This window comes from Schistocerca americana, chromosome 4 (assembly GCF_021461395.2).
Source record: "Schistocerca americana isolate TAMUIC-IGC-003095 chromosome 4, iqSchAmer2.1, whole genome shotgun sequence".
Lineage (NCBI taxonomy): Eukaryota > Metazoa > Arthropoda > Insecta > Orthoptera > Acrididae > Schistocerca > Schistocerca americana.
Genome location: NC_060122.1, coordinates 719927174 through 719951186, shown reverse-complemented (window position 1 = coordinate 719951186; position 24013 = coordinate 719927174). Strand labels below are relative to the sequence as shown.

Genomic DNA, 24013 nt, shown 5'->3' with positions numbered 1-24013 from the left:
TAGGTAAGAAACTGTTCAAATTTTACTATGTCCCAAATCAAAAAAGCACAAACATAGCCTTGAGGAAAGGCCAGATTTATTAAATGAGCCCATCTGCAATGAACTACCAGTGGACCCTATGACTAAGACAGCTCAGAAGACACAGACCTTCATCAAGGACTCAATAATTGATGCTGACACAGCCAAGGGACTCATTCCCAGAATCCAAGTCCACTTAGAATTTATGGAGTGCCAAAAATATAAAAATAAGGTCAATCATAAATGGGATTAATACGCCTACATACAACATAGCAAAGTATCTGGCCTGTAAGTTAAGACTTCTAGTGGGCCAAAAAGAAATCTTATGCAAAGAACTCCATGCTCTTTATAGAGGGCATAAAGGGAGAAACAATTTTACCCATGGATATCATGAGCATCTTCAACTTGAAGTCATTATTTGCAAATGTGGCTGCAAACAAAACTGTTCACATTGTACAAGAGCTTATCCTGTCAGATATTAACAAACTGGTTGGTTTATGTTTGTCATCAACATACTTCAGATGGCCATGAAAATACTACCAACAGGTAGACAGCATGGTAATCCATTGTTATCTATCTTCATTAGCAACTGACATATTCATGGAAGTCTTTGAAGGAAAGGCACTTTGTTTAGCTCCTTTATACTCACAGTGCTGGTTCAAGAATATGGACAACATGTTCACTACATGGCCCATGGTGGGGTGGTGTTACACAGTGTAATGTAGCAACTAAGTTATATAGTAATGTATAAGTGAATCTGCCTCTATTTGTTTCTTTACTTACATTTGATAATACTAGTAACAACTAAAGGTTTCACCCAAATTTAAAGAGAAGAATTTCATGCCACCCTTAAGGTGATGCAAAATAAACTATTTACTTTGTGCTCCAATTAAATTAAGAGAGAGCACTTGAAATGACACAAGGCAGGCAGACGACTGAACGTTACTTATGGATGGCAATGAGTTGTTTAGAGTGGGAAGGCATGACAATGAAGTAGCCGGAAGATATAAGGGTATGATGTTTGCTTGGGAATGCAAAAAAAGTCTCCCTTTGTGATGAAGCATGCTGAGATATTTTTTACTTCCCCTCTTGTTTTGCCATCTACCTCATTAAAATTCATTTTTCCATTTTTGACTAATTACTGTTAACATACGTGAGTATAAGCTGCATTTTCATAAAAGAGAAAAGTTGGCCCTTAAGTTTACAGAAAATAGCACCAGATCTAATTTTATGCTTAGTTTTGTGTATGTCAGCAAGTTCCTAATTTATTTTCACTGTTCCTATTTAATATCTTTTGTTATAGGGTGAAATCAGTAATTGTTTTGTAACTTAAATTCTATTGTTGATTTATAAAAAATATAAGTTCTGTGCTAATTATAAACATGTGGAGGAACAATTAATAGTATTCTTAAAGGATCTATTTGGCCCTATTTGAAAACATGTTAGCAAAGCCAGCCCTTAATTAATTCCAAAGTAATTAACAGTTTTGTCGAAAGTATTGTTTGTATAACTATATCTGTTGATTTCATCATTTAAACAAATAATATGGCTTAACCGTTGTAGTAGAAGAAACTGTTAAAAAGACCCAATTTTTTTATGTATTCAGTTAATTTGATGAGCTAAGTTATAATTGTGATTTCTGTAAATTAAACATCAAGCAATGTGTAGTTTCAGTGCTTTTTATTGTGATAATATATAAGGGCCTGATTTTTGGTCCTGACACAGTTAGTCCACGGCTGGGTTTCAGACGTGGAACCTGTATTGGTTAGATCAACAACAATGCATCAACTTAACTGTGAATTAAGTGTTACACCAATATGCCATGTGTTAAAGCAATGATGGTGACTGTTCAATTTATTTGAAAGACTGTGAAATGTGTGGTTAGGTTTTTACAGCTCGTAAATGTTGAACAGTAAACTATTGTAACAATATGTGGATGTTTGCCTGCGACATATTAATGAGGCTTATCAAAAGTTAAACAATAGTTAACTGGCCATATTAAATGTGTATATTTGGGGGTTGTGAACAGTGAAAGTAAGGAACTGTGAAATGCAAATGTACACCTGTTGGCTACATCATTTAAAGTAGTCAGTGTTGAACTTCCATCCCCATTTTTCAGCCAGTATAGCAAAGCAGTATGTTGACACCGAGGACAATCAATGAGGAAATAAAGCAGGTGAATGTCACACCTTCAGGTTAAGAACATTTTATTTTAATTGCTGTCTAATGAAGGTAATAGAGGACGATACCTCATGGGTCAGATTCCTCTTGTTTGAATTTATATCTTTTCACACATTTTTAAAAGTGGATACATCTACTGGACTCATGAGTACCAAAGCTTATGTTCAGTGGAGAGGGCACCAGCTAAACCGAAAAGCTCAGTTCTCCTTGCTTTGCCCTTAGAAGTCTGTCTCATAGTGCTGACATACAGACATGATTGCTTGCATACTTTCACTTCATTCAATTCTGTCCTATGGCATAATCTACTGGAATACAGCTACAGTCAAAAAATGATTTAGTCTATGGAGAGGTGCAATAAGAATATTGCGTAAAGTCATTAATCAAACATCTTTAGAGTATTAGGAATCCTTACACTCTGTAACAATACATCTACATCTACACTAAAACTAAACTTAACTGAACTCCATCCAAACAGGCCTTGGAAGTCCCAATGGTACCAACTGGCTGCTATGTCATCCTTAGCCCACAGGCTTACTGGACACGGATATGGAGGGGCATGTGGTCAGCTCACCACTCTCCCAGCCATATGTCAGGTTATGAGACCGGAGCCACTACTTCTCAATCAAGCTCCTCAGTTTGCCTCATAAGGGCTGAGTGCACCCCGCTTGCCAACAGCGCTTGGCAGACCGGATGGTCACCCATCCAAGTGCTAGCCCAGCCCAAAAGTGCTTAACTTTAGTGATTTGACGAGAACTGGTGTTACCACTGTGGCAAGGCCGTTGGCTCTACATCTACAATGGTGTCCAAAATTAAAGAAACAAACTGCTATTTCCCCATCCTTTATCTAACTCACAATATAATCATGCAAACTGTCAACAGATGTCTGTATGATAGTGTTTTGTACAGAAGATGACATTCCAGTCAACAGACATGATGTTAGGGCAGTTACCAAACAGGGTACTGTTTGCTGGGTAGTTCTGCACCCACAATCATTGTGTACACAGTTACAGACAGAGCATTATGGCAGTCTCTCTGCAATGGAGAGCCATAGGAAGAATGGAAGCATGGCAGTCGTAAGCTGATGTGTCCCAGTGACTTAATGTGGATTGTTTTGTTGTTTCTTGGATGTGGCTACAGTTTATAGAGAGTGAAACTGTATCCTGAAGACCAGAGCAGGACCAACCATGTGTGACATCAGAGACAGAGAGGACCATTATTTGGCTGTAAGGGCACGACAGTACTGCTTCAGTACTGCACAGCAGCTGGCATCTGACCTTGCAGTATCCACTGGATGCCTGTATTGAGGCCACCAGCGTACAGAAGACTTCAGCAGAGTGGCTGTTGTTGTCAGAGACCTGCTGTATGTGTACCTCTGACGTCTCTTCATGGAAGGGAGTGTCTAGAGTGGAGTCATCAACATGCCACATGCATAGTCGAACAGTGGACAAATGATCTTTTCACAAATGAATCACGATTTGGTCTGGAAATCAATTCTCAATGGATCTGCATCTGGATGAAAGATGAAAGATGATTTCAGGACCCAAACATTGTGGAAAAAGACAGATATTGAGGAGCGTCCTTAATGGTGTGGGCAAGGATTACGTTCACCACTCAAACAGCTCTTTGTGAAATTGTATGGGTGAAATTGCAAGGTTTAAATGGTGTCAGGTATCATGACACTATCTTGGGACCTCATGTGCAGTTGTTGCAAGACACTGATTCCCAGACTTCATACTGATGGATGATAATGCTCAACCTCATAGAGCACAGGTTGTTGATGTTCTTGGAAATGGAAGATATTGCATGCATGGCATGGATTGATCACTCTCCTGATTTGAATCCCATACAGCATGTCTGGGATGCCCAAGGAAGACAGGTTGCATCATGTCAGCATCCACCAACCACTCCACAAGAGTTGTGAGCAGTTCTGCAGGAAGAACGGCCCTTATTGCCTCAACAAGAGATTGATGATATCCTTCACAGGTCTGTATTGCTGCCAGAGGTGGTCACACCCGATAATGAGCACTTTAAGCAGTTGTTGGCATGTGTGTACAAATCAGTTAAGTTGTAAAAAATTAAGAACATTTTTGCCTAGCATTATGTATGTTGCAATTGTTTATGTTCTGTATTCTTAATACCATTTCTGCTACTCTATCACCTGTTTATACTGTTTTGTGTCAAAATAAATGCAATCTTGCAAAATTTCCATTTGTTGCCTTAATTTTTGGACATCAGTGTGCATCAATACTCCACAAGTCATCTGACGGTGTATGGCAGGAGGTACTTTTGGTACCACTAACTTACCCCCCTTCCCTGTTCCCCTCACAAATGGCAATAGGAAGATTGATCATCAGTAAGCCTCTGTATTAGCTCTACTTTCTCAAATTGTCCCAGCATGGTCATTTCACGGGATACATATGGGAGAAAGAAATGTGTAGTCCTACACTTCACAAAAAGTACTTTCTTGAAATTTCAATAGTAAACCTCTCCAGGATGCACAATGCTTCTCTTATAGCTTCTGCCCTTGGAGATTGTTGAGCATCTCTGTAATGTTATAGCACTGACAAAATGATCCCAAGACAAAATGCACTGCTCTTCATTGGATCTTCTTTGTCTTTTCTATCAGTCCTACCTGGTAAGGGTCCCAAACTGATGAACAATGCTCAAGAATCGCTTGAAAAAGTGTCTTGTAAGTCACTTCTTTTGTGAATGAGTCACATTTCCTTAAGATTCTTCCTATCAAAGTAAGTCTGGCGTCTGCTTTCTGTCCTATTCATTTTATGCGGTCATTCCACATAAGGTCACTCTGGATATTTAGTCCAAGATATTTTATGCTAGATACTCTTTCCAACAATTTGTCACCAATATCGGTAGTGTAGTTGTACAGTAGTGGATTTCCTTTCCTATCTGCACACAATATGTTACATTTATCTACATTCTGTAGATCATCTGCAAATTGATACTGCCTTCTGGCATTGCTACTTTCTTATAGATAACCACATCATTTGTAAACAGTCTTAAAGAGCTCACAACACTTTCTACTGGATCAGTTATATACAGGGTTATTACAAATGATTGAAGCGATTTCACAGCTCTACAATAACTTTATTATTTGAGATATTTTCACAATGCTTTGCACACACATACAAAAACTCAAAAAGTTTTTTTAGGCATTCACAAATGTTCGATATGTGCCCCTTTAGTGATTTGGCAGACATCAAGCCGATAATCAAGTTCCTCCCACACTCGGCGCAGCATGTCCCCATCAATGAGTTCGAAAGCATCGTTGATGCGAGCTCGCAGTTCTGGCATGTTTCTTGGTAGAGGAGGTTTAAACACTGAATCTTTCACATAACCCCACAGAAAGAAACCGCATGGGGTTAAGTCGGGAGAGCGTGGAGGCCATGACATGAATTGTTGATCATGATCTCCACCACGACCGATCCATTGGTTTTCCAATCTCCTGTTTAAGAAATGCTTCTGCTTTAGCCTTTTCCATAAGATTTTCCAAACCGTCGGCTGTGGTATGTTTAGCTCCCTGCTTGCTTTATTCGTCGACTTCCGCGGCTACGCGTGAAACTTGCCCGCACGTGTTCAACCGTTTCTTCGCTCACTGCAGGCCGACCCGTTGCATTCCTCTTACAGAGGCATCCAGAAGCTTTAAACTGCGCATGCCATCGCTGAATGGAGTTAGTAGTTGGTGGATCTTTGTTGAACTTCATCCTGAAGTGTCGTTGCACTGTTATGACTGATTGATGTGAGTGCGTTTCAAGCACGACATACGCTTTCTCGGCTCCTGTCGCCATTTTGTCTCACTGCGCTCTCGAGCGCTCTGGCGGCAGAAACCTGAAGTGCAGCTTCAGCCGAACAAAACTTTATGAGTTTTTCTACGTATCTGTAGTGTGTCGTGACCATATGTCAATGAATGGAGCTACAGTGAATTTATGGAATCGCTTCAATCATTTGTAATAGCCCTGTACATTGTAAACAGTAACAGTCCTATCATATTTACTTGGGGTACTCCAGAAATAACCTTTACATCTGTTAATTTTGTTCTGTTAAGAGTGATGTGTTGAGTTCTGCAAGGAAGTCTTGAACCCAGTTGCAGATCTGGTGTGATTGTTGGCAAGCTCATATTTTTCTCTCTAAACAGCACTGCACAACAGTGTGAAATGTCTTCCTGAAGTCAATGAATACAGAATCAACCTCAGCACCATTGTATGCAGAGCTATACTCATGGAGTGACAGAGTGAACTAAGTTTTGCAAGCTATCTTGTTTGCAGAATCTATGTCAGTTTTTATAGAGGTGACTTCCTTTCTCCTACAAGTCATAATTCTTGAGCATAAAACATGTTCCATAATTCTACAACAGACTGACGTCAACAATACAGGCCTATCATTATGTGCAATTATACTCACTCAGAACATTTGTGGTTAATAACAAGAGTGAAATTAGGAGAACTCAACAGTTCTCAACACAGTAGTAGAATTAAACATAAATCTCATACATATTCTGTGTGTCCCAGTCCAGGGCACAGAATGCAGTTGCACGTTGTAGTACAAAATTCTACAGTACATTACCAGAAGACATCAAGCAGGATACTAGATATCTCCCGATACTGAATAACAAAGCAGCCATTTCTTCTATAATTTATCAAACTATTTGCATCCACAAAAATAAATTCAGGTTAACTAATGTTCACATTAAACATGCTTCTCTGTGAGTTACCACTTGTTAAATTTAAGCTACATCAAAAAAAAGTTGTTTGTTCAGTTTCAGGAAACTGAATGAAGTAAATGTTTGGCAACATTGTCCCTGACAGGCTGCTTGAATATGCATGCATGATGACCTGATTGGTTAACTTCAATGTTTAATAACACAGAAATGGTGCAATGTATCGAATTTTTTTCTTAACAGTCATTTCTCAGCTCAACCTCCCCTGCCACACACAATTTTTTAGACCTGTATATGTATTCAAGACACTTGAAACTAAACATTTCACTCTCCAATGCTGGCAGAGAAGAATCATTCAGCTTATCAATTTCAGCTACATTTTTGGTAAAAAAGTGTAACTTCAGAGCTGAAGAAATACTGAACATTCTGTATGGCCAGATGAGTCCATGGGTCCATGTGATTTATGTCAAAAAAGAAAGTTACAGCCCACTAGCATTGCAGTGCCGTTGTTGTTCAGAAGTATGATGTAATGTTCCTTCCACTCATGATAAGTGAGAAATCCTGGTTCGAGTCCCAGTCCAGCAAAAATTTTTGCTGTTATCATTCCATTCTACAGCTGGTAGCTGCCCATATTTGTAACTACAAATACGTTTCATGAATTAGCATAAGGGTTCTGTACACACTACCATCGCAACTATATCAGGAGATAGCTGACATTTGTTTTTGTAGGCCACTGCCAAGTTTGAAAGGGAAATTTGGACAATTTCTGGTTGTGATAAATTTGTTATTGAGATTTGTATTCCTGGGCCCAGTAATAGAAGCCAGTGGCTGTATTACAGTGAAGAAATTAGTCACATTTTTCAAAGATATTATTAAACCCAAATGTACTTATACTGTCAATGAACCTCAATTCAAATCATACTTTCCAATCCGTTGTTAGAAATTTAAAAAATGAGACAAATTCTCATTTCAAATTGCAGATCAGGTTTCTGCCCAGCAGAATGTGTTATGAAAGAACTAGAGACACTTTGTAGAGTCTATTATGTTAAGCAGGAGAAATTGTGGGTTGACAAGTAGATTTGGGGAATGTAATTAACAGTTTAATCTGAATAAATTCCTAAAAGAAACAGAATAAAAAATCTAGCTTGTAATAAACCAGTCAATATTTATTTGATAAAACTATAGAATTATGATACAGAATGGCTGGCCATACTTACCTCCAGGAGGTAAAATTTTTAGTACTGCTGATAAACACATCTAAAAGTACAACTACTTACCCTAGCATTACCAGGGTAAAAAAAAGGGTAGTTTAGGGAAATTTTCAAGAGGAGGGCAGGTCACTCAGCACCAGGATGAAAAGAAACCATGTGCTGTCAAACAGACAAAAAGCTTTGGGAACAATGCGCAATATAGGATTTCATACATTCATTGTCAACCCATTAATTTTAGGGTCATTTTTCATATGAATGTAGTAATTCTCCTAGCCTTTCTGACCTTTTTGTCTGACTAATCACTTTTGCAAACCATTTATGTAAATTTTATTATAAAGGACACTCGTTAGCAGTGAATCAGCTGCTTAATATGGTTGATACTATGATTTGTTTAGCTATGAAGTATATTCTGGCTGACATTGTATTTTTTTCTAATAAGGGCATTATAAACTATCTGAAATACTGGATACACAGATAACAGTATATAATTTTGATCTTAAATTTAATGTTTGTAAAACTGTGCACTTTTTTGTTACAGAGGTACTTAATCAACTGTGGTCAGGATTTACACAAGTTTTTATGTCTTAACTCTTAGAATGAGAGGCAGGGGATCATATTACCAACTTTAAAGCCACTATGCAGCCTGTTGACTGCATATTCAAACTGTTGAGGCAAGATGCAGCACCAGTACAATTCACTCCACCAAGGCAAGCAACTTTGCAATGTGTGTGTGTGTGTGTGTGTGTGTGTGTGTGTGTGTGTGTGTGTGTGTGTAAGGATGGGTACTTTGATATTGAATCAACAAATGAATGTTATAATGATGGAGATACTCACATATCATGACCTGTACCCGAGATCACATCTTGCTGTAACTGGATCATCTCAGCACAGCAAAGACCTTGCAAGGGCTACAATCAATGGTGCAGGAAAATGGCCACTGAGAACTCTAGATCCAGAGATTTATGTGGATAGTAATGAGAGTAGTAAATGATTTCCATACATTTCGGTTTATATGTTCTATCTTCTTAGGTTAAATTATTATTTGTATAATATGTGGGGATTTGCACTACATTGTTTATTAGTCAGTGTTTCCTATAATTATTTGAATTATAGAAAGTATACCACTAAATCATTACCAGGCTACGGCAACATCTGCATGAAAAACTTCTTCAAAACACTCTAACACAAGTATAGTATATTATTATAAGTGAAATCAATTACCAGACGATTTGGGAGACATGAGATGATATGTAATCGATGTGCTTCCTGCACTTTCTCCAAATATTGTAACTCGTTCAGGATTGCCACCAAAGGCAGCTATATTCTCCTTCACCCATTGTAGAGCCAAAACCTGGTCTTTAAAACCTCTGTTTCCAGGAATTATACTGTCCTGTGTGCTTAGGTAACCTGAAATTAGAGGTATGTCTCATTATCTCATATTTTCCAATCTGTGGAAGAAGCTGTCTTCTAATAATTCCTTAAGTAATAATTTCTTCTGCAATAAAAAGAAACAGCAGACTGATAGAAAGTAATTGAGTATGACATCCAGAATGAATCTGTTTTGAATCTTCCTGGGAGATTAAATCTGCATGCCAGACTGAGACTCAAAACTAGAACCTTGTCTCATTTGGGAAATGCTCTCAATGGCTAAGCTACACAGAAACAGTTCTCAATGCATCCCTACAGCTCCACTTCTGGGTTTAAGTCCATGTCTGGCACACAGTTTTAACCTGTCAGTAGGATTTAATTGTAAGGCATGTCTGAATACCCACAAGTGGTGTACATACCTGAAATTGAAGGTATATTTCTATTTATAATTGGTTAAGGAATGCATTAAATAGGTATTAAGGATAATTATATCAAGATGTTACAACCAAGATTTGTTTATTGAGAGGTGGGACAGGAGACAGTGCAATGTTGACACAGAGGAAGGGGGTGTTTCCTACAGTAGCACTGAGAGAATATCACTGCTTGGTTGATATGATCCGTCATGGATTTTGCCTTCTGTCAAATGTCTAAATATGGGACTTCTTCACACATTGGTTGAGGAGTACACTTCATTTTATCACATGATATGTGTCATGTCCAACTTATGATTGTATCAGTCCAGAAGTATCTTCCTACATCTATTCTACATCTGCATCTATGCTCTGGTACCACGCGCCACGGAATTTGAACCTGCACCAGATGGCATGGAGGTGAAAGACCCCTAGAGGTCTCTGCACCATCACGCCATAAGCCATGGCGGCACGTGCCTCCTGGCCCACATTTAGTGTCAGGGCGCCACTGTGGAACACGTGGTCCCAGCAGCCAATAGCAGTGCCCCCGATCATGTATTTAAGTGCCTGCCTCTCACTCAGCAAGTCAGTCTAACCTTACGTACTTCTCTGGACATATTGCCTCGCCTTAGACAGTGTATTTACTTTCTTGTTCTGTGTACGAGTGGAGTTGGTTGTCTAGTTAGGTTTTCTTGTGACTCTGTTGTTTTGATCTTGTTGTTGTTCGTGAAGTCCTTCATTGGTTGTGTCTGTCCTCTCCCATTTGTGCTGTTGTTATCGGGCCACTCCACGGGTCCCACTGCACTTTCCGGCACGTAAACCCCACGACCGTTCCAATCGCAGTTACAACATTTTGGCGACGAGGTAAACGGTGGTCATTGTTGGCATGGAGGCAAGGTTGGTCTGTCTGCTGGAGCAACAGCAACAGCTCATGCAGCAGCAGCAGCTCCAGATAGACATCTTACAGCAGTCACTGCGACTGCTAATGGGCAAAGTCAATGCCCGGGATGCATTACCACAACAGCTTCCGAGTCCTCGGGTGTCCAATGCATTCCCACGTCCGACGTCATTCCCACCATTTAATGATGCTAAAGAAGACTGGGAACCATACTTACATTGGCTGAAACAACATTTCATGGCTTTTCATGTCACAGACGACTCCTTTCAGCAGTCATTGCTTTTGTCTTGGGCCTCCCCAGACATGTTCTTTCTTCTCCGCAAGTTGGCACTGTTGTCCGATCCTGTGGCTCTCTCTTTCCAGGAGCTGAATGGTATCTTGGGGCCCAGGAGGGGCAGGACTGGAGCGAGTCGAGCGATTACAACAAACTGATTGGATGTGGCCCTTCTTGTCACACAGCATGCACGTTTTTCAGTGGTGGGGACAATCAGCTCGAGAGTGTGCGGTAAAGCACTATGGGCAAGACGGAAGTGGGCCTGACAAACTATTATTCCCAATGCTACCATGTGGTCACCTCTCGGCTGGAGTTCCACCAGTACCATAAACAGCCTGGTCAATCTTATTGTTCCTGGGTCATGGACTTACAGGGTCTCAGCCATCAATGAGGTTTTACATGCACCAATCAGCAGTGTAAGGCTTCGTATGTGGACTCCCTGATCCGGGATGTGGTGGTTCAGCCGGCTCCTGATCCTGAAGTCCATACTGTGGCATTGAAACTTGATAACTCCCCCTTGGAAGAGATCCTCCGCATTGCCCACTCATTTGAAATTGCTCAGGCAGCTAACAAGTAACTCATGGTGCAGCCGCAAGTGGCGGTGATCGATGCATCTCAGCGGGTTCCGACCTCACGACGTCAACATGGCCCAGCCAACAGAGGCCAACACCATTGTGATTCCTCTTTGTCCGACATCTCTATGGCATCGGCGACTCCAGTTGCCCCTTGTCACCGGTCGTACGGCCCACTTCCGTCTTGCCCATAGTGCTTTACCGCACATTCTCGAGCTGATTGTCCCCACCACTGAAAAACGTGCATGCTGTGTGACAAGAAGGGCCACATCCAATCAGTTTGTTGTAATCGCTCGACTCGCTTCAGTCCTGCCCCTCCTGGGCCCCAAGATACCATTCATGCTCTGCAATCGGTCATCCCACAGGATGACCCACCGGCGCAGAATCTTTTCCTCATGCTCCGCCTTTTCACTGAGGATGTCAGTTTTTAGGTCAATACTGGGGCCACTGTATCCCTGATTAACATGGTGACATATACCCGGCTAGGCTCTCCTGAGTTGTCACCTCCCTCTCGCCATTTGGTCACCTACGGAGATGGTTCCATTCCCCTTCCTGGACAGTTCATCATCCAGGTGACGTACAAGTGTGTTCCCTGAATCCTTACCCTCCTTGTCATCAACCAACTGTCAGCTTCGAATATTTTTGGCCTGGATGCATTTCCCATATGAAAGTTTTGGCTTTTCAGCACGTGTATTGGACCGGCATTTATGGTGATATTGACTGCCTGGTCCTTGCATGCCACCAGGAAAGCCCCTCTCAGTCGTTTGCATCCCAGCCTGTGCTTCGCCAGCCTTGGAATCACATCCATATCGATTCTGTGGGCCCGTTTTTGGGGTCCATGTTGTTACTTATCATTGATGCCTACTCCAAATGCCCATACAATGTTCGCATGGCATCCCCCACCACGGAGGCTACACTCACGGCCCTGGCCCAGGTTCTTGCCATTGAGGGCCTGCCACACACGTTGGTCTCCAATAATGTCCCCCAATTCATGGCGTTCTCCTTCCACGACTTCTGTCAGGCCAATGGTATCAAACATATCCATAGCCCCCCTTTACACCCTTCATCCAATGGCATGGCGGAGAGGCTTGTCCGCACTTTTAAACAACAGTTGACAAAGGCGGTCCACACATCTCCAACCACGTCGGCCCTCACCCTGTTCTTGAGCACCTATCGCACTTGACGGACACAGTCCGGCAGAGCTCCTTCATGGGCGACAGTTGCAGACCCTGCTCCATTTGCTGATGCCATCCCCCTCCCACCGCCACTCCTGGCCCTCGCAGTGTTATGCCACAGCACGTCAGTGTGAGCCCGTGGGTACAGGTGCAAGAAGGGTTGGACGCCCGCCATGGTCGTCATGGCCCATGGGCGGCATGTGACATTGGTGCAGATGTCGAAAGGGTTGGAGCACCGCCATCATAATCAGCTCCACCCGTGTGCCCTCACGGGACTCGCAGCGCCGCCTCCTCCACTATCTCCTTCTGGTATGGACGTGGTCCTCCTCGACTCACCGCCCCTGCCCCCAGTTGCTGTCTCCCCCACAGGCCTGCCGCAGGCCCTCCCCACCTCCAGATGGATCGGCAGCCCCCTCCACTGCCCTGGACGCTGGGTTGGCCGTCATGGATACCTCAGGCATCCCTTCCTCCCCACCAAAGGCAGTTGATGAGCTCGGCTCTCCTTCTCACTGTCACCCACCTCGGCACCATCCAGGGCATTTCCACTCCTACACGCAAGTTTCTGGGGGGACTGATCTGGTACCACGCACTGTGGAATTTGAATCTGCGCCAGACAGCATGGAGAACAAAGACCCCTATAGGTCTCTGCACCATCACACTGTAAGCCGTGGTGGCGCCTGCCTCCTGGCCCACATTTAGTGTGAGGGCACCACTGTGGAAAACATGGTCCCAGCAGCCAATAGCGGCGCCCCCGATCGTGTATTTAAGCGCCTGCCTCTTGCTCAGTCAGCCAGTCTAACCTTGCGTGCATCTCTGGACATATCACCTCATGTTAGACAGCGCGTATTTACTTTCTAGTTCTGTGTATGAGTGGACGTGGTTGTCCAGTTAGGTTTTCTTGTGACTCTGTTGTTTTGATCTTGTTGTTGTTCATGAGGTTCTTTGTTGGTCATGTCCATCCTCTCCTGTTTTTGTTGTTGTCCGTGGGCTGCTCGGTGGATCTCGCCGCTCTTTCCGTCACATCAACCTGCGACCGTTCTGGTCGCAGTTACAAAATATACTGTGAGGTGCAAGGCAGAGGGCACATCCCATTATACCAGTTGTTAACATTTCTTCCCATTCTATCCATGTAAGGAGCATGGGAATAATGATTGTTTGAATGCCTTTGTGTGTGCAGTAATTATTCTAATCTTATCCTCACGATCCCTATATGAACAATACATAGAAGAGTGTGATATTCTCTTAGCCAACATTTAAAGCTGGTTCTTGAAACTTTGTAAATAGACTTTCTTGAGATATTTTACATCTACCTTCCCATTCAATTTCTTCAGTATCTGTATGATACCCTCCAATGGATCAAACAAACCTGGGACTATTTATGCTGCCCTTCTCTGTATACATTAATTACCCCCTGTTAGCCCTGTTTGGCACAGGTCCCACACACTTGAGCAATATTCTATAACTGGTCTCACAAGTGATTTGTAAGTAATCTCCTTTGTAGACTGACTGCTCTCCCCCAGTATTCTACCAATAAACTGAAGTCTAGCATCTGCTTTATCTACAACTGAGTTTTCATGATCATTCCATTTCATACCTCTACAAAGTGTTACCCCCAGGTATTTGTGTGCTTGGCCAATTCCAACGGTGACTCATCGATGTTATAGTCATTGGATACTACATTTTTTTGTTTTGTGAAGTGTGCAATTTTACATTTCTGAACATTTAAAGCAAGTTGCCAATCTTTGCAGCACTTAGAAGTTTTATTGAGATCTGACTGAATGTTTATGCATCTTTTTTCAAAAATTTCTTCCATGAAAAGCTGCCAAGATCAACTGGTTGACCATTCAGAATGAGCTGAATGCTTTTGGTAACTCTATAATTAAAAGGTAACTGTTTCCAAAAGACGGCCTAAAGAATAACCAAAATACATTTGGAACAACTAAAGATCAGCATAAACCAAAATTGCTGTAGCTCAGATAGAATCAAGAATATTAATGATTACTCTTTTCACCAATTTCACAAAAATAATTGAAAACCTATAAATAAATAGAAGGAGCTTTCAACACCTAAACAAGAATGTTGAAGGGTAATGCAATTTCTGCTGTGTGTGATGTCAGTTTGAATGTTAACTAGATGATACAGGAGGTTGGCAGATACACCTTGAAAGCAAAATGGTGATGCCATATTACAGTAAAACTAATGAAGGGAATAGAAATGGTGACTTAAACACAGAAAATAAAATGTTATACCAAATTAAAATATGCTAATAGACTAAATAGTGTTTTAATTTTCTCAGGTGGCTGGAGAAATTATTAATGATAATTTATGCACGTGAAATACATTCTTTACAGGGACTTCATATTATACTGATATTTTAATGTGAGATATTTCTCAAGGTCCACCTACATGGCACAAAGTTCAGCATGCCTGACTGCAATAGAGAGGCCCTGTGGCTGTATCTTGTTGGACAGACTACAGTGGGAAGCACATGCCTTTTGACAACAACTCTATAGGATAATAGCACAATAGGAACTTTTGTTTTAACCATTACTACAGACACATATGCTTTCTGGGTTCATATTTTTTCTTCCACAGAAGAGCATATACAACAGCAGTAGTAGGTCGTGAAATAATAAGCTTTCACAACCTTTTATGAACCAAAAAAATTCAAGTATCTCTGTGTAGTGACATCAGCTGATTGAGATGTGATATTGTGGTGAGCACAAACGATCATGCTCTATCTTAGTACTCTGTAACATATGTAAATAACAGCAGCCACTTATTGGAGATGCAGATGAGGTAGCTGTATTAGGAATGAAACAGAAGGTATACCGATTTTAATGAAGAGAGGAAAATCAGATATCAGTTTGATGTAAGGCATGACGCGAGATAGTATGGACTGCATGGGTGGCAGTGCCGAACAATTTTGGAGGGAACCGAGTTGAGTGTCAGCACTGGGGCGCAGTGACTTGCACAATCACGGAGATAGAGTAACACAACCACAGAAGAGCTGGGTAAAAAAAATGCAATATCTGCAAATGGATGCCCTTTCACAATAGGAAAGGTGGACTGCTCCTACCAGTGTGCTCTAGCAAAGACAAAATATTTCTATTGGTAAAAATTATAATTATAATTCTGCAGTTTGAGGGCTAGGAAGTCAGTAAGAATGAGTTAAGCATTCAGTTTCACAGTAAATATGGTGGCTCATGTCACAACAGTACAGAGAGATGGAAGGGCGGCAGGAATGCCATTGTTAGGACTTGGAGCTCTGGCAGCTAAAGGGAAGGATGGGCATCATGTCACTAGTTCAAATCTTATAAATAAGCTTTGCAGAATCAAGAGTGTGTGAAGTAACTTGTCCTAGGCTGTGCAGTTTTATAACTTTGAATTAACGTTTGATTTGGATTGTGACAATGACCATCGTAGACAAATGTAGTTCACTTCACAAAGCTTATTCTGCACGATAACATGGATGCTATCACACATGGCAATGCAGCTGCTGTGCCTGCTGCTGATGGTGTACTTCTCTTCTGTGGTCAAGCAGCAGTTGATGATAACCTGTTGGTTACAATCACTACGAATTTGAATTGTGGGACTTCAGTGGGGTGGAACTGTGTAGTTCTGTGTTGTTCCTTTGGGAAAGGTCCTGGAATTGTGTAGGGAAGACCTGTATGGCAAAAAGATCATTATTCTCATGACCGTGTAATTGGGATTGACCAAGCTGTGTCAAGATTCATTACAAATCTGAACCAGATGGGAGGTTGCACCAGTGGCAAAGCATCACAGGGAGGGGCATAACCACATGTCCACCATCATAGTTGATTCTGAGTCACACAGTATGGAAGCGGTGGTGTTTGGAAAACTTTGCAAGAAGATTTTGTAGAGACCAACATTCCTCAAGAATATATCACATTGTTATAATTGAATTTTCCCTATTTAACATGTTACAACACAGAAAACAATTACGGTATGGGGACAAAACTTGGTTGCCTTAATGTCAAGGACATGGGAAAGAGAAATAATGCAGAATCAATCCAATTGAAACACAGGATGGTCCAGGGCCAGCCCTCATCAACTTCAATCATATCATTACATACCAGTACCATTACTGCTACAAATGCAGCTCAATATGGCACCCCTCAGTCTCCAAAAGAATCCGAAAGCACAGGATTTCATTCTGCTCAGCAGAATGAAACATGTCCATACGTATGCTCGCTATCTCTCTTGATATGCTGCACTTCAGATCAGCACACACGTCAATGTTCCCCCGGTAAACCCTGTCATTCAGGTAGCCCCACAACCAGAAATCACAGGGAGTGAGATCAAGTGATCATGCTGGCCAAGCATCACAAGTGATACGCGGTGGGACCCCATCTCGCATGAAAACTGTTGAGTTCAATGAATCTGTCTCCTGTAGGGCAGGTATGACATGCTGGTGAAGCACGTCACACTAATGCTGGCCAGTCACACTGTGCATCTTTTGTCCTTGAGTGCCAACCTGTTCAAAAAAGAATGAGCAAATGATGAACATAGCCATGAAGCCACATCATATGGTGACACATTCACCAAACAGAGGAGCTTCATGCCCAGTGACTGGAGGTGAAGATCCTCACACTTGGCAATTCTGTGTGTTCACCTTGCCTGTCAGAGAACAATGAGTGTCATCTGTCCACAGGATGGTCCAGGGCCAGCCCTCATCAACTTCAATCCTTGTGAGAAATTGGAGAGTGAAGTCAACATGTCGTTGTGTGTCCTGTGGTGCAAGCTGCTGTATGATATGGATCTCGTACAGATACCACTTGAGAATGGTTGATATCACCTTCCTTATAGTGGACCACGGGATGTTCAACTGTCATAAAAACAGCACGCACACAGCCTGATAATCAGGAATTGCATGTGGTGTTGTGTGCAACAGCGATTTCATCAACCACCTGTGGTTCAACTAGTCGTCAGCCTCTTCCCCAGAGCAACACCCAGCTCTCGAGTTGATCTGAACTACTTCATCATGCTCCACACAGCAGGTGGAGAAAGAGGACCCTTCTGTAATCCTTTCCACTGGCATTATTCTCAAAGTGCAGCTACAACATTACTGTTGTTTTGATAATAGAATTTCACCAATAATGCCCTGCTCCTTTTGTTCAAGGTCATGTTGACACATCAACAAGTTCACTGCAACTGGTCAGGTTTGTGAGACTATGAATTACGATGACTGATCACAGGACCTAGTGGCCATAGTTGGAGCTGGATGATGGCACTGTGATGCATGGAAATCATGCACCCCATGCTCTGGACATTAATGCTACCAAGTTCAGTACTTGTGTGGAATTAGTTAAGTAGGACAAGTTTAATTATAGCCACCAAGTACTTGATTTTTACCAGAACTTTAGTAGTTTCTTTAGTAGTGGCAAACCTTTATTCCCACATGTTAGTTTTATGCCTTTGTACAGAGAGAGAATTCACAGGGTAGCAAATAATGCATGACTGTGTGCACTGCAGGTAAGAGCAGGTAAGTCACAGGTTGAGAAAGTACAGAGGCTGACCATACTGCTAATGTGCAAGTAAATCTTAGACAGGACCTGCCACACACTCCTGTAAAGCTATTGCTTACCATACCAGTCAGCCACTGTGGTCCAGATGCACTGTTGCGCAGGGATTGTCTGATTGCTTCTCCTGTTGAAATGCCAGTGTAAGAATCAATGTACTCCATCTGTCTGTGTCTAAAGTAAGTTCCATGTGGAATTGTGAGAACTTTTTCTAAATGTTTGCACAGCACATATCTGAGGTAGGATGTGGATTCAGCCTCATATTCACCTAGTGGGATGTGGAAAACAGCCTAAACCTACATCAAGGCTGGCCAACACACCAGCCCACATCAACCACTGTGGCAACACTGCCCAGATCATGCTTGTAATCACAAGCATCTTCTGATGAGGCCATGCCAGACTTCTGCATATTAGCCAGCTGTTGTGACTCGCCCATCATTCAAAGCGCCGCCGCACAATTACGCGCGTCCTCTACGTGCAGCGCTGTCTGCCAGCCATGCAGCAGCTGGGCCACCTAAGCGGCCAGCCGAGCAGCGGCCGCTAGACTGGGACTCAGTGCTCATTCGAATGTTAACATGTGCACATGTCTTCCTTGTCAACTTACTCTGTGACTCATATGTATTGTGTCATTCTGAAATATATGTGTTAAACTTCACATTATAACAATTGGTGATGAGGTAGTGGAATTTTCCTTTTCACCGTTGACCCACAGGTTTCCATGGCTACTGTCGAGCAACTATTGCAAAGTCTCCTTGAACAGCAAACGCTCCTAACAGCGGCGATTCACGATTTTGTTGTGGCGTCAAATGCGGGGCGTTTCTCGTCGTTGGCTATACCTCCTTTTCCTCCTTACGACAAGACGGCGGAAGACTGGTCTGATTACGAAAAACGTCTTTGATAGCACTTCTTGGCATTTCATGTCACGGACGAACAAGCATGTAAGTCTCTGTTCCTTTCCTGGATTTCACTTCAAATGTATCGGTTGTTGTCACAATTGGCTCCTTTGAAGGATCCTGCATCTTTGTTCTTTGCTGAAATGTGCTCACTCCTGTCTGTCTTTTTCCAAAAGCAAATGCATGTGGTAGCCTCTCGTGTTGCCTTTTATTGTTGTCAAAAACAGCCGCATCAATCCCATCGCACTTGGGCTGCTGAACTTCACGGCCTCAGTCGAAAGTGTCAATTTGTTACTGACGTTCACAAAGAATCCTCTGCCGATTCCATGGTACGGGATGCTATTATCCGGTCGGCGCCGGACAAAGAAGTTTGGCAACGTGGCCTTCAGTTGGCAAATCCAACTCTAGATGAAGTTCCCTCCATTGCGCAGTCTTTTGAAATTTCTCACGCTGTTGGGGCGCAAATAGAGGCGTGGGGTGATGTCGGGGAAATACAACCTCTGTGCGCTGTTGATGACGCGTGCGGCGCGTCCCCGCCGGCCGATGTAGCTGCAGTGCGCTCCCACGTGCAGCCTTGGCCTAACCGTAAACAACCCGCTAAGGAACTGCAGCAAAACCCCTGGCAACTTGCTTCATGTCCGCGGTGTTTTACGAAACATTCACGCGAGGATTGTCCCCAACGTTGGGCCGTGTGTCACAAATGCAAAAAGAAGGGTCATGTGTCATCCGTTTGCAAATCCGACCACATACCTGATGTTCATGAACATGACGCTGATTCTGCTTCTGTGTTGTCTGTGAATTGCACTTCTTCCCTTTCAGGGAAGTTATTCCTCAATGTCTAAATCGTTGGTCGAAATGTTCGCATGCAGGTGGATACCGGTTCTGCTGCCACTATAATTAATTCTCAGGTGTATCTTTAGTTGGGTTCTCCACTCCTGTCACTTGTCACTCGGCAATTACAGATGTACAATAAACAGAAGATTTCTCTCTTGGGACAATTTAATGCTGACGTATCTTACAAATCTGTCGTTCGCACTGTTCCCATATTTGTGGTCGACCAGAGTAACGCAGAAAATCTTTTTGGTTTCGATGCCTTTCATATTTTTGGGTTCTCCATAGATGACTCTGTCAATATCGTCTCTGATGCTATTCCTTATACTCAATTGGCTTCCTTGTCGACGACATTTTCGTCCCTTTTTTCTCCTGGGTTAGGCCGTGCAAACGACTTTGAAGCTCATATCACGCTCAAACCCACTGCTCGGCCTAAGTTTTTTCGGGCTCAGCCCATTCCTGTGGCCCTTTGTGATCGGGTAAAATGGGAGCTGGATCGTCTCACTACTTCAGGGGTCTTGCTACCTGTCACTTCCAGTGAGTGGTCCTCTCCTGTCGTCGTCGTTGCTAAGCCAAATGGTGTTATCCTCCTTTCCACTGACAATGCTTCGCCGCGTGTTGTGGTACCTGCGTCTTTGCGTGCTTCGGTCTTGCGCCTCCTTCACCAAGGGCACTGGGGTGTGTCTCGCACAAAAAATCTGGCGCGCCGTCATGTGTACTGGCCTGGCATCGACTCTGAAATAGCACACATGGTCGCTGCCTGCGGCCCTTGTGCATCACAGGCCGCTGCCCCGAAGTCATCTTTGTCACCGTGGCCTTCACCTGAGAAGCCCTGGGAGCGCATTCATGCTGGCTTTGCGGGACCCTTTTTAGGTACTTATTGGCTCCTTGCAATTGATGCCTACTCTAACTTTCCTTTCATTGTCCGTTGCACGTCGCCTACCACCGCAGCAAACACAAGTGCTCTCGCCCGCATTTTTTCTTTGGAAGACCTCCCCTCTACTCTTGTTACTGATAATGGTCCGCAATTTGCCTCTTCCGAATTTGCAGATTTTTGTGCTCGTCACGGCGTTATGCATGTCACGGCCCCACCATACCATCCACAATCAAACGGTGAGGCTGAATGAGTGGTCCGCACATTTAAGACTCAGATGCAGAAACTTCTGACTTCTTCCGTTGCTGATGATGCACTTCTCCAGTTTCTGGCGTCTTACTGTTTCACCCACATGGGCGACCACAGCCTGGATGAGCTCTTACATGGCCGACAGCCCCGCACGCTACTTCATCTTCTGCGGCCTTCCACCTCACGGCCGCAGGTGCCTTCCCTCATCTGGGTACGGGGATATGGCAGGCGGCCAAAATGGAGCCCGGGTCGCATCTTACAACACTGTGGCAGACGCCTGTATGAAATCCAGATGGACACGGGTGTTGCAGTGCGTCATTCGGACCAGCTTCAGTCTCGTGTGCCGGTAACGCCTGTTCCAAATGCCGCTACACCACCTTCGGCTCTACCTGACGCTAGAGATCTTGGCATATCTCAATACTCACAATGCAGCCCTCTCACCATCATCGCGATGCCAGTACAAGACCGGACGCCACCAGGAGACATGCCCATGCAGGAACCGGATGACCATCCTCTGTCAGAGCCAATCTACTCGCCTCCTCTTCCAACGGACGCCGACACATCGCCCATGTCTCCTCTTATATCAACTGGGCTTGCCACAATGGGCAGATTGGTGCATGGGGCCCCAGCAGATTCGACCCCTACGTGTCCTGTCATCTCGACCCGTTATCATTGGGGACACTTCCGTCCGTACGGGAAGCCTCCTCCTCTAGACTTTACAGTGAGTCAAACAATGCCTATGGACGTTAGCCATCTCCAGGACACCTCCATCAGGACCAGTGCAACAATTTCAAAGGGGGGAAAAGTGTTGTGACTCGCCGATCATTCAAAGCGCCACTGCGTAATTACGCGCGTCCTCTACATGCAGCGCTGTCTGCCAGCCATGCAGCAGCTGCGCCACCTAAGATTTTTAATAAAAAAAATGGCAGGAGAGAAATCCAATAATGAAATAAAAAGCCTGGGGTTTCATATCACAAGGTAGGAGAAAGGAGAAGTGGACAAAATAATAGGTCAGTGAAAAATCAATGTTCAGTTACAGTGCCTAATAACAACCAATACGACCCTATGTGAAGGATATAAGTGGAACTGGGCCATTTTTTTCAACAATGCAAGAAGGTGTCTAACAGCATTTCAACAATCTGGATGTGACTTGTGGTAAATGCATGACTGGGATAACTTGGTTGGGAACCAAACACTTTGTTTCTAACAAACAGGACTCCACTCCAATCTTAGATAAACAAATGCTATGAGAAATGCAAGGAATCATTTCCTTACCCCATATGGTAAGCAACTCTCTACCGTTAATGGCAACAGACATTCACGTCCTTTGGGGAAATGACTGATGTATGATCTGAAGCAAATTGGAGATATCTGGCCAACTACATCCCAACACTCAACTTCTTCTTCTTCTTCTTCTTCTTCTTTGCATTACCAATTTATCTAGAGTAAATGAATATGTTTTCTTAATCTGTTATAATACCAACTACCAATTTTGCCTGATTATAAGACAACGCTTTTCCCCAAAATTGTCATTAAAAAAATATGGGGCCATCTTATATTCACAGATTAAACTACTGCTGCTGAGGTCAATGTTTTTACATTTTTTAATAGATTAATATATGACTTGTCCTACATTTATAGATGAAGCCTTGGCTACAAAGGTTTCATAAAAATTTATTTTGAACAATCCCAAAGGGTAAGGCATGTCAAACAATTCTTGCATTCGAATATTTCGAGATTTCCCTACACGCTGAAGTGCTCAATACAGAATCAGCCTTCATTGAACAATCACATGATATTTGACTAGTGCAAGGGACATGTGAGAGGGACACAGTCTATGTGAGAAACTATGAACTAGCCGCTACAACAGTCTAATAATCTACTTAAAAATTGACAATTTCGAGAAACACAGGATGAAATAACATTAAATTCAATCAACTTGCAAACTTTTTTGTATCTGAACAGGCTTGCAATAAAAGTGCTCATAAATATATGGATACTGTGCACATACATTTACTCTGCTTTTTAAGTAAAGATAACTTCAAAGGCAAAAATCTTGTGCTTAAAAAACATTACTTGATTCTGAACCAAAGTCAATATTTTATTTGGTTATGAGAAAGTAATGATTTACCAAGGTGATGTAAATGAGAAATTTGGTCTCTGTGCACGAATTAGAATACTGGAGAAAATTGTTACCAGCTTTTAAATCAGATTTAGAACAAGATTATGGCTTTCAGATGAAATGAGACGAAAAATTAACCCAGAATGAAACGTTTAACAAATGAAAAAAATGATACTAAACAAACTGTGATTGTTGTCGTAGTAACAAAATACAGCAAAAAGACCCATTCTGGAGATAGTACCAACAGACACCACTACATTGCAGGATGGGTGAAAGTTTAAGAATTGGACTGAATAGTGATTGCTATTTTTTATTTCTGAATTAGTTGCTGTTGTTCATATGACCTGCACCCTAGAAGATAGCACTATCTATGTTTCACTGTTTCTCAAGCACAGCAATAGAGAAAGTTGGAAGGGGAACAGTACCCAGCAGGGTTGAGAACTACAATGAGTTCAGACAAGGGAGTGTTGAACAGGAAGATATTTCATCATGCACCCAACGATGGATAGGTATTCTGTGTACACTGGCTTTTTATGAACACCTAACATGTTTAAACTGCAGTTTGCCTGAATCTGTTTGCACTCAGAATCAAACTGACTTTAAAATTGAACAAATACTCACTAATAACATACATGTTTGCAGGCAGCACTGAAATTCTAGATGTGCACCAGTGGTGTACTTACATGTTTTATGCAGCAGTGTTGTCGACACTCACCGGG

The 24013-nt window shown here is 42.6% G+C and overlaps 1 protein-coding gene and 1 pseudogene across 1 annotated transcript in view; both read right to left on the bottom strand.

The window, feature by feature from the left end:
• Positions 1-24013, bottom strand: part of LOC124613216 (cholinesterase 1-like) — a 172759-nt gene that overhangs the window by 85086 nt on the left and 63660 nt on the right. The window contains exon 5 of the mRNA XM_047141890.1: positions 9307-9492. Coding sequence (XP_046997846.1) covers positions 9307-9492 — 186 coding nt within the window. The remainder of the gene's footprint in view (positions 1-9306; positions 9493-24013) is intronic.
• LOC124614680 lies at positions 2866-2983 on the bottom strand (annotated as a pseudogene).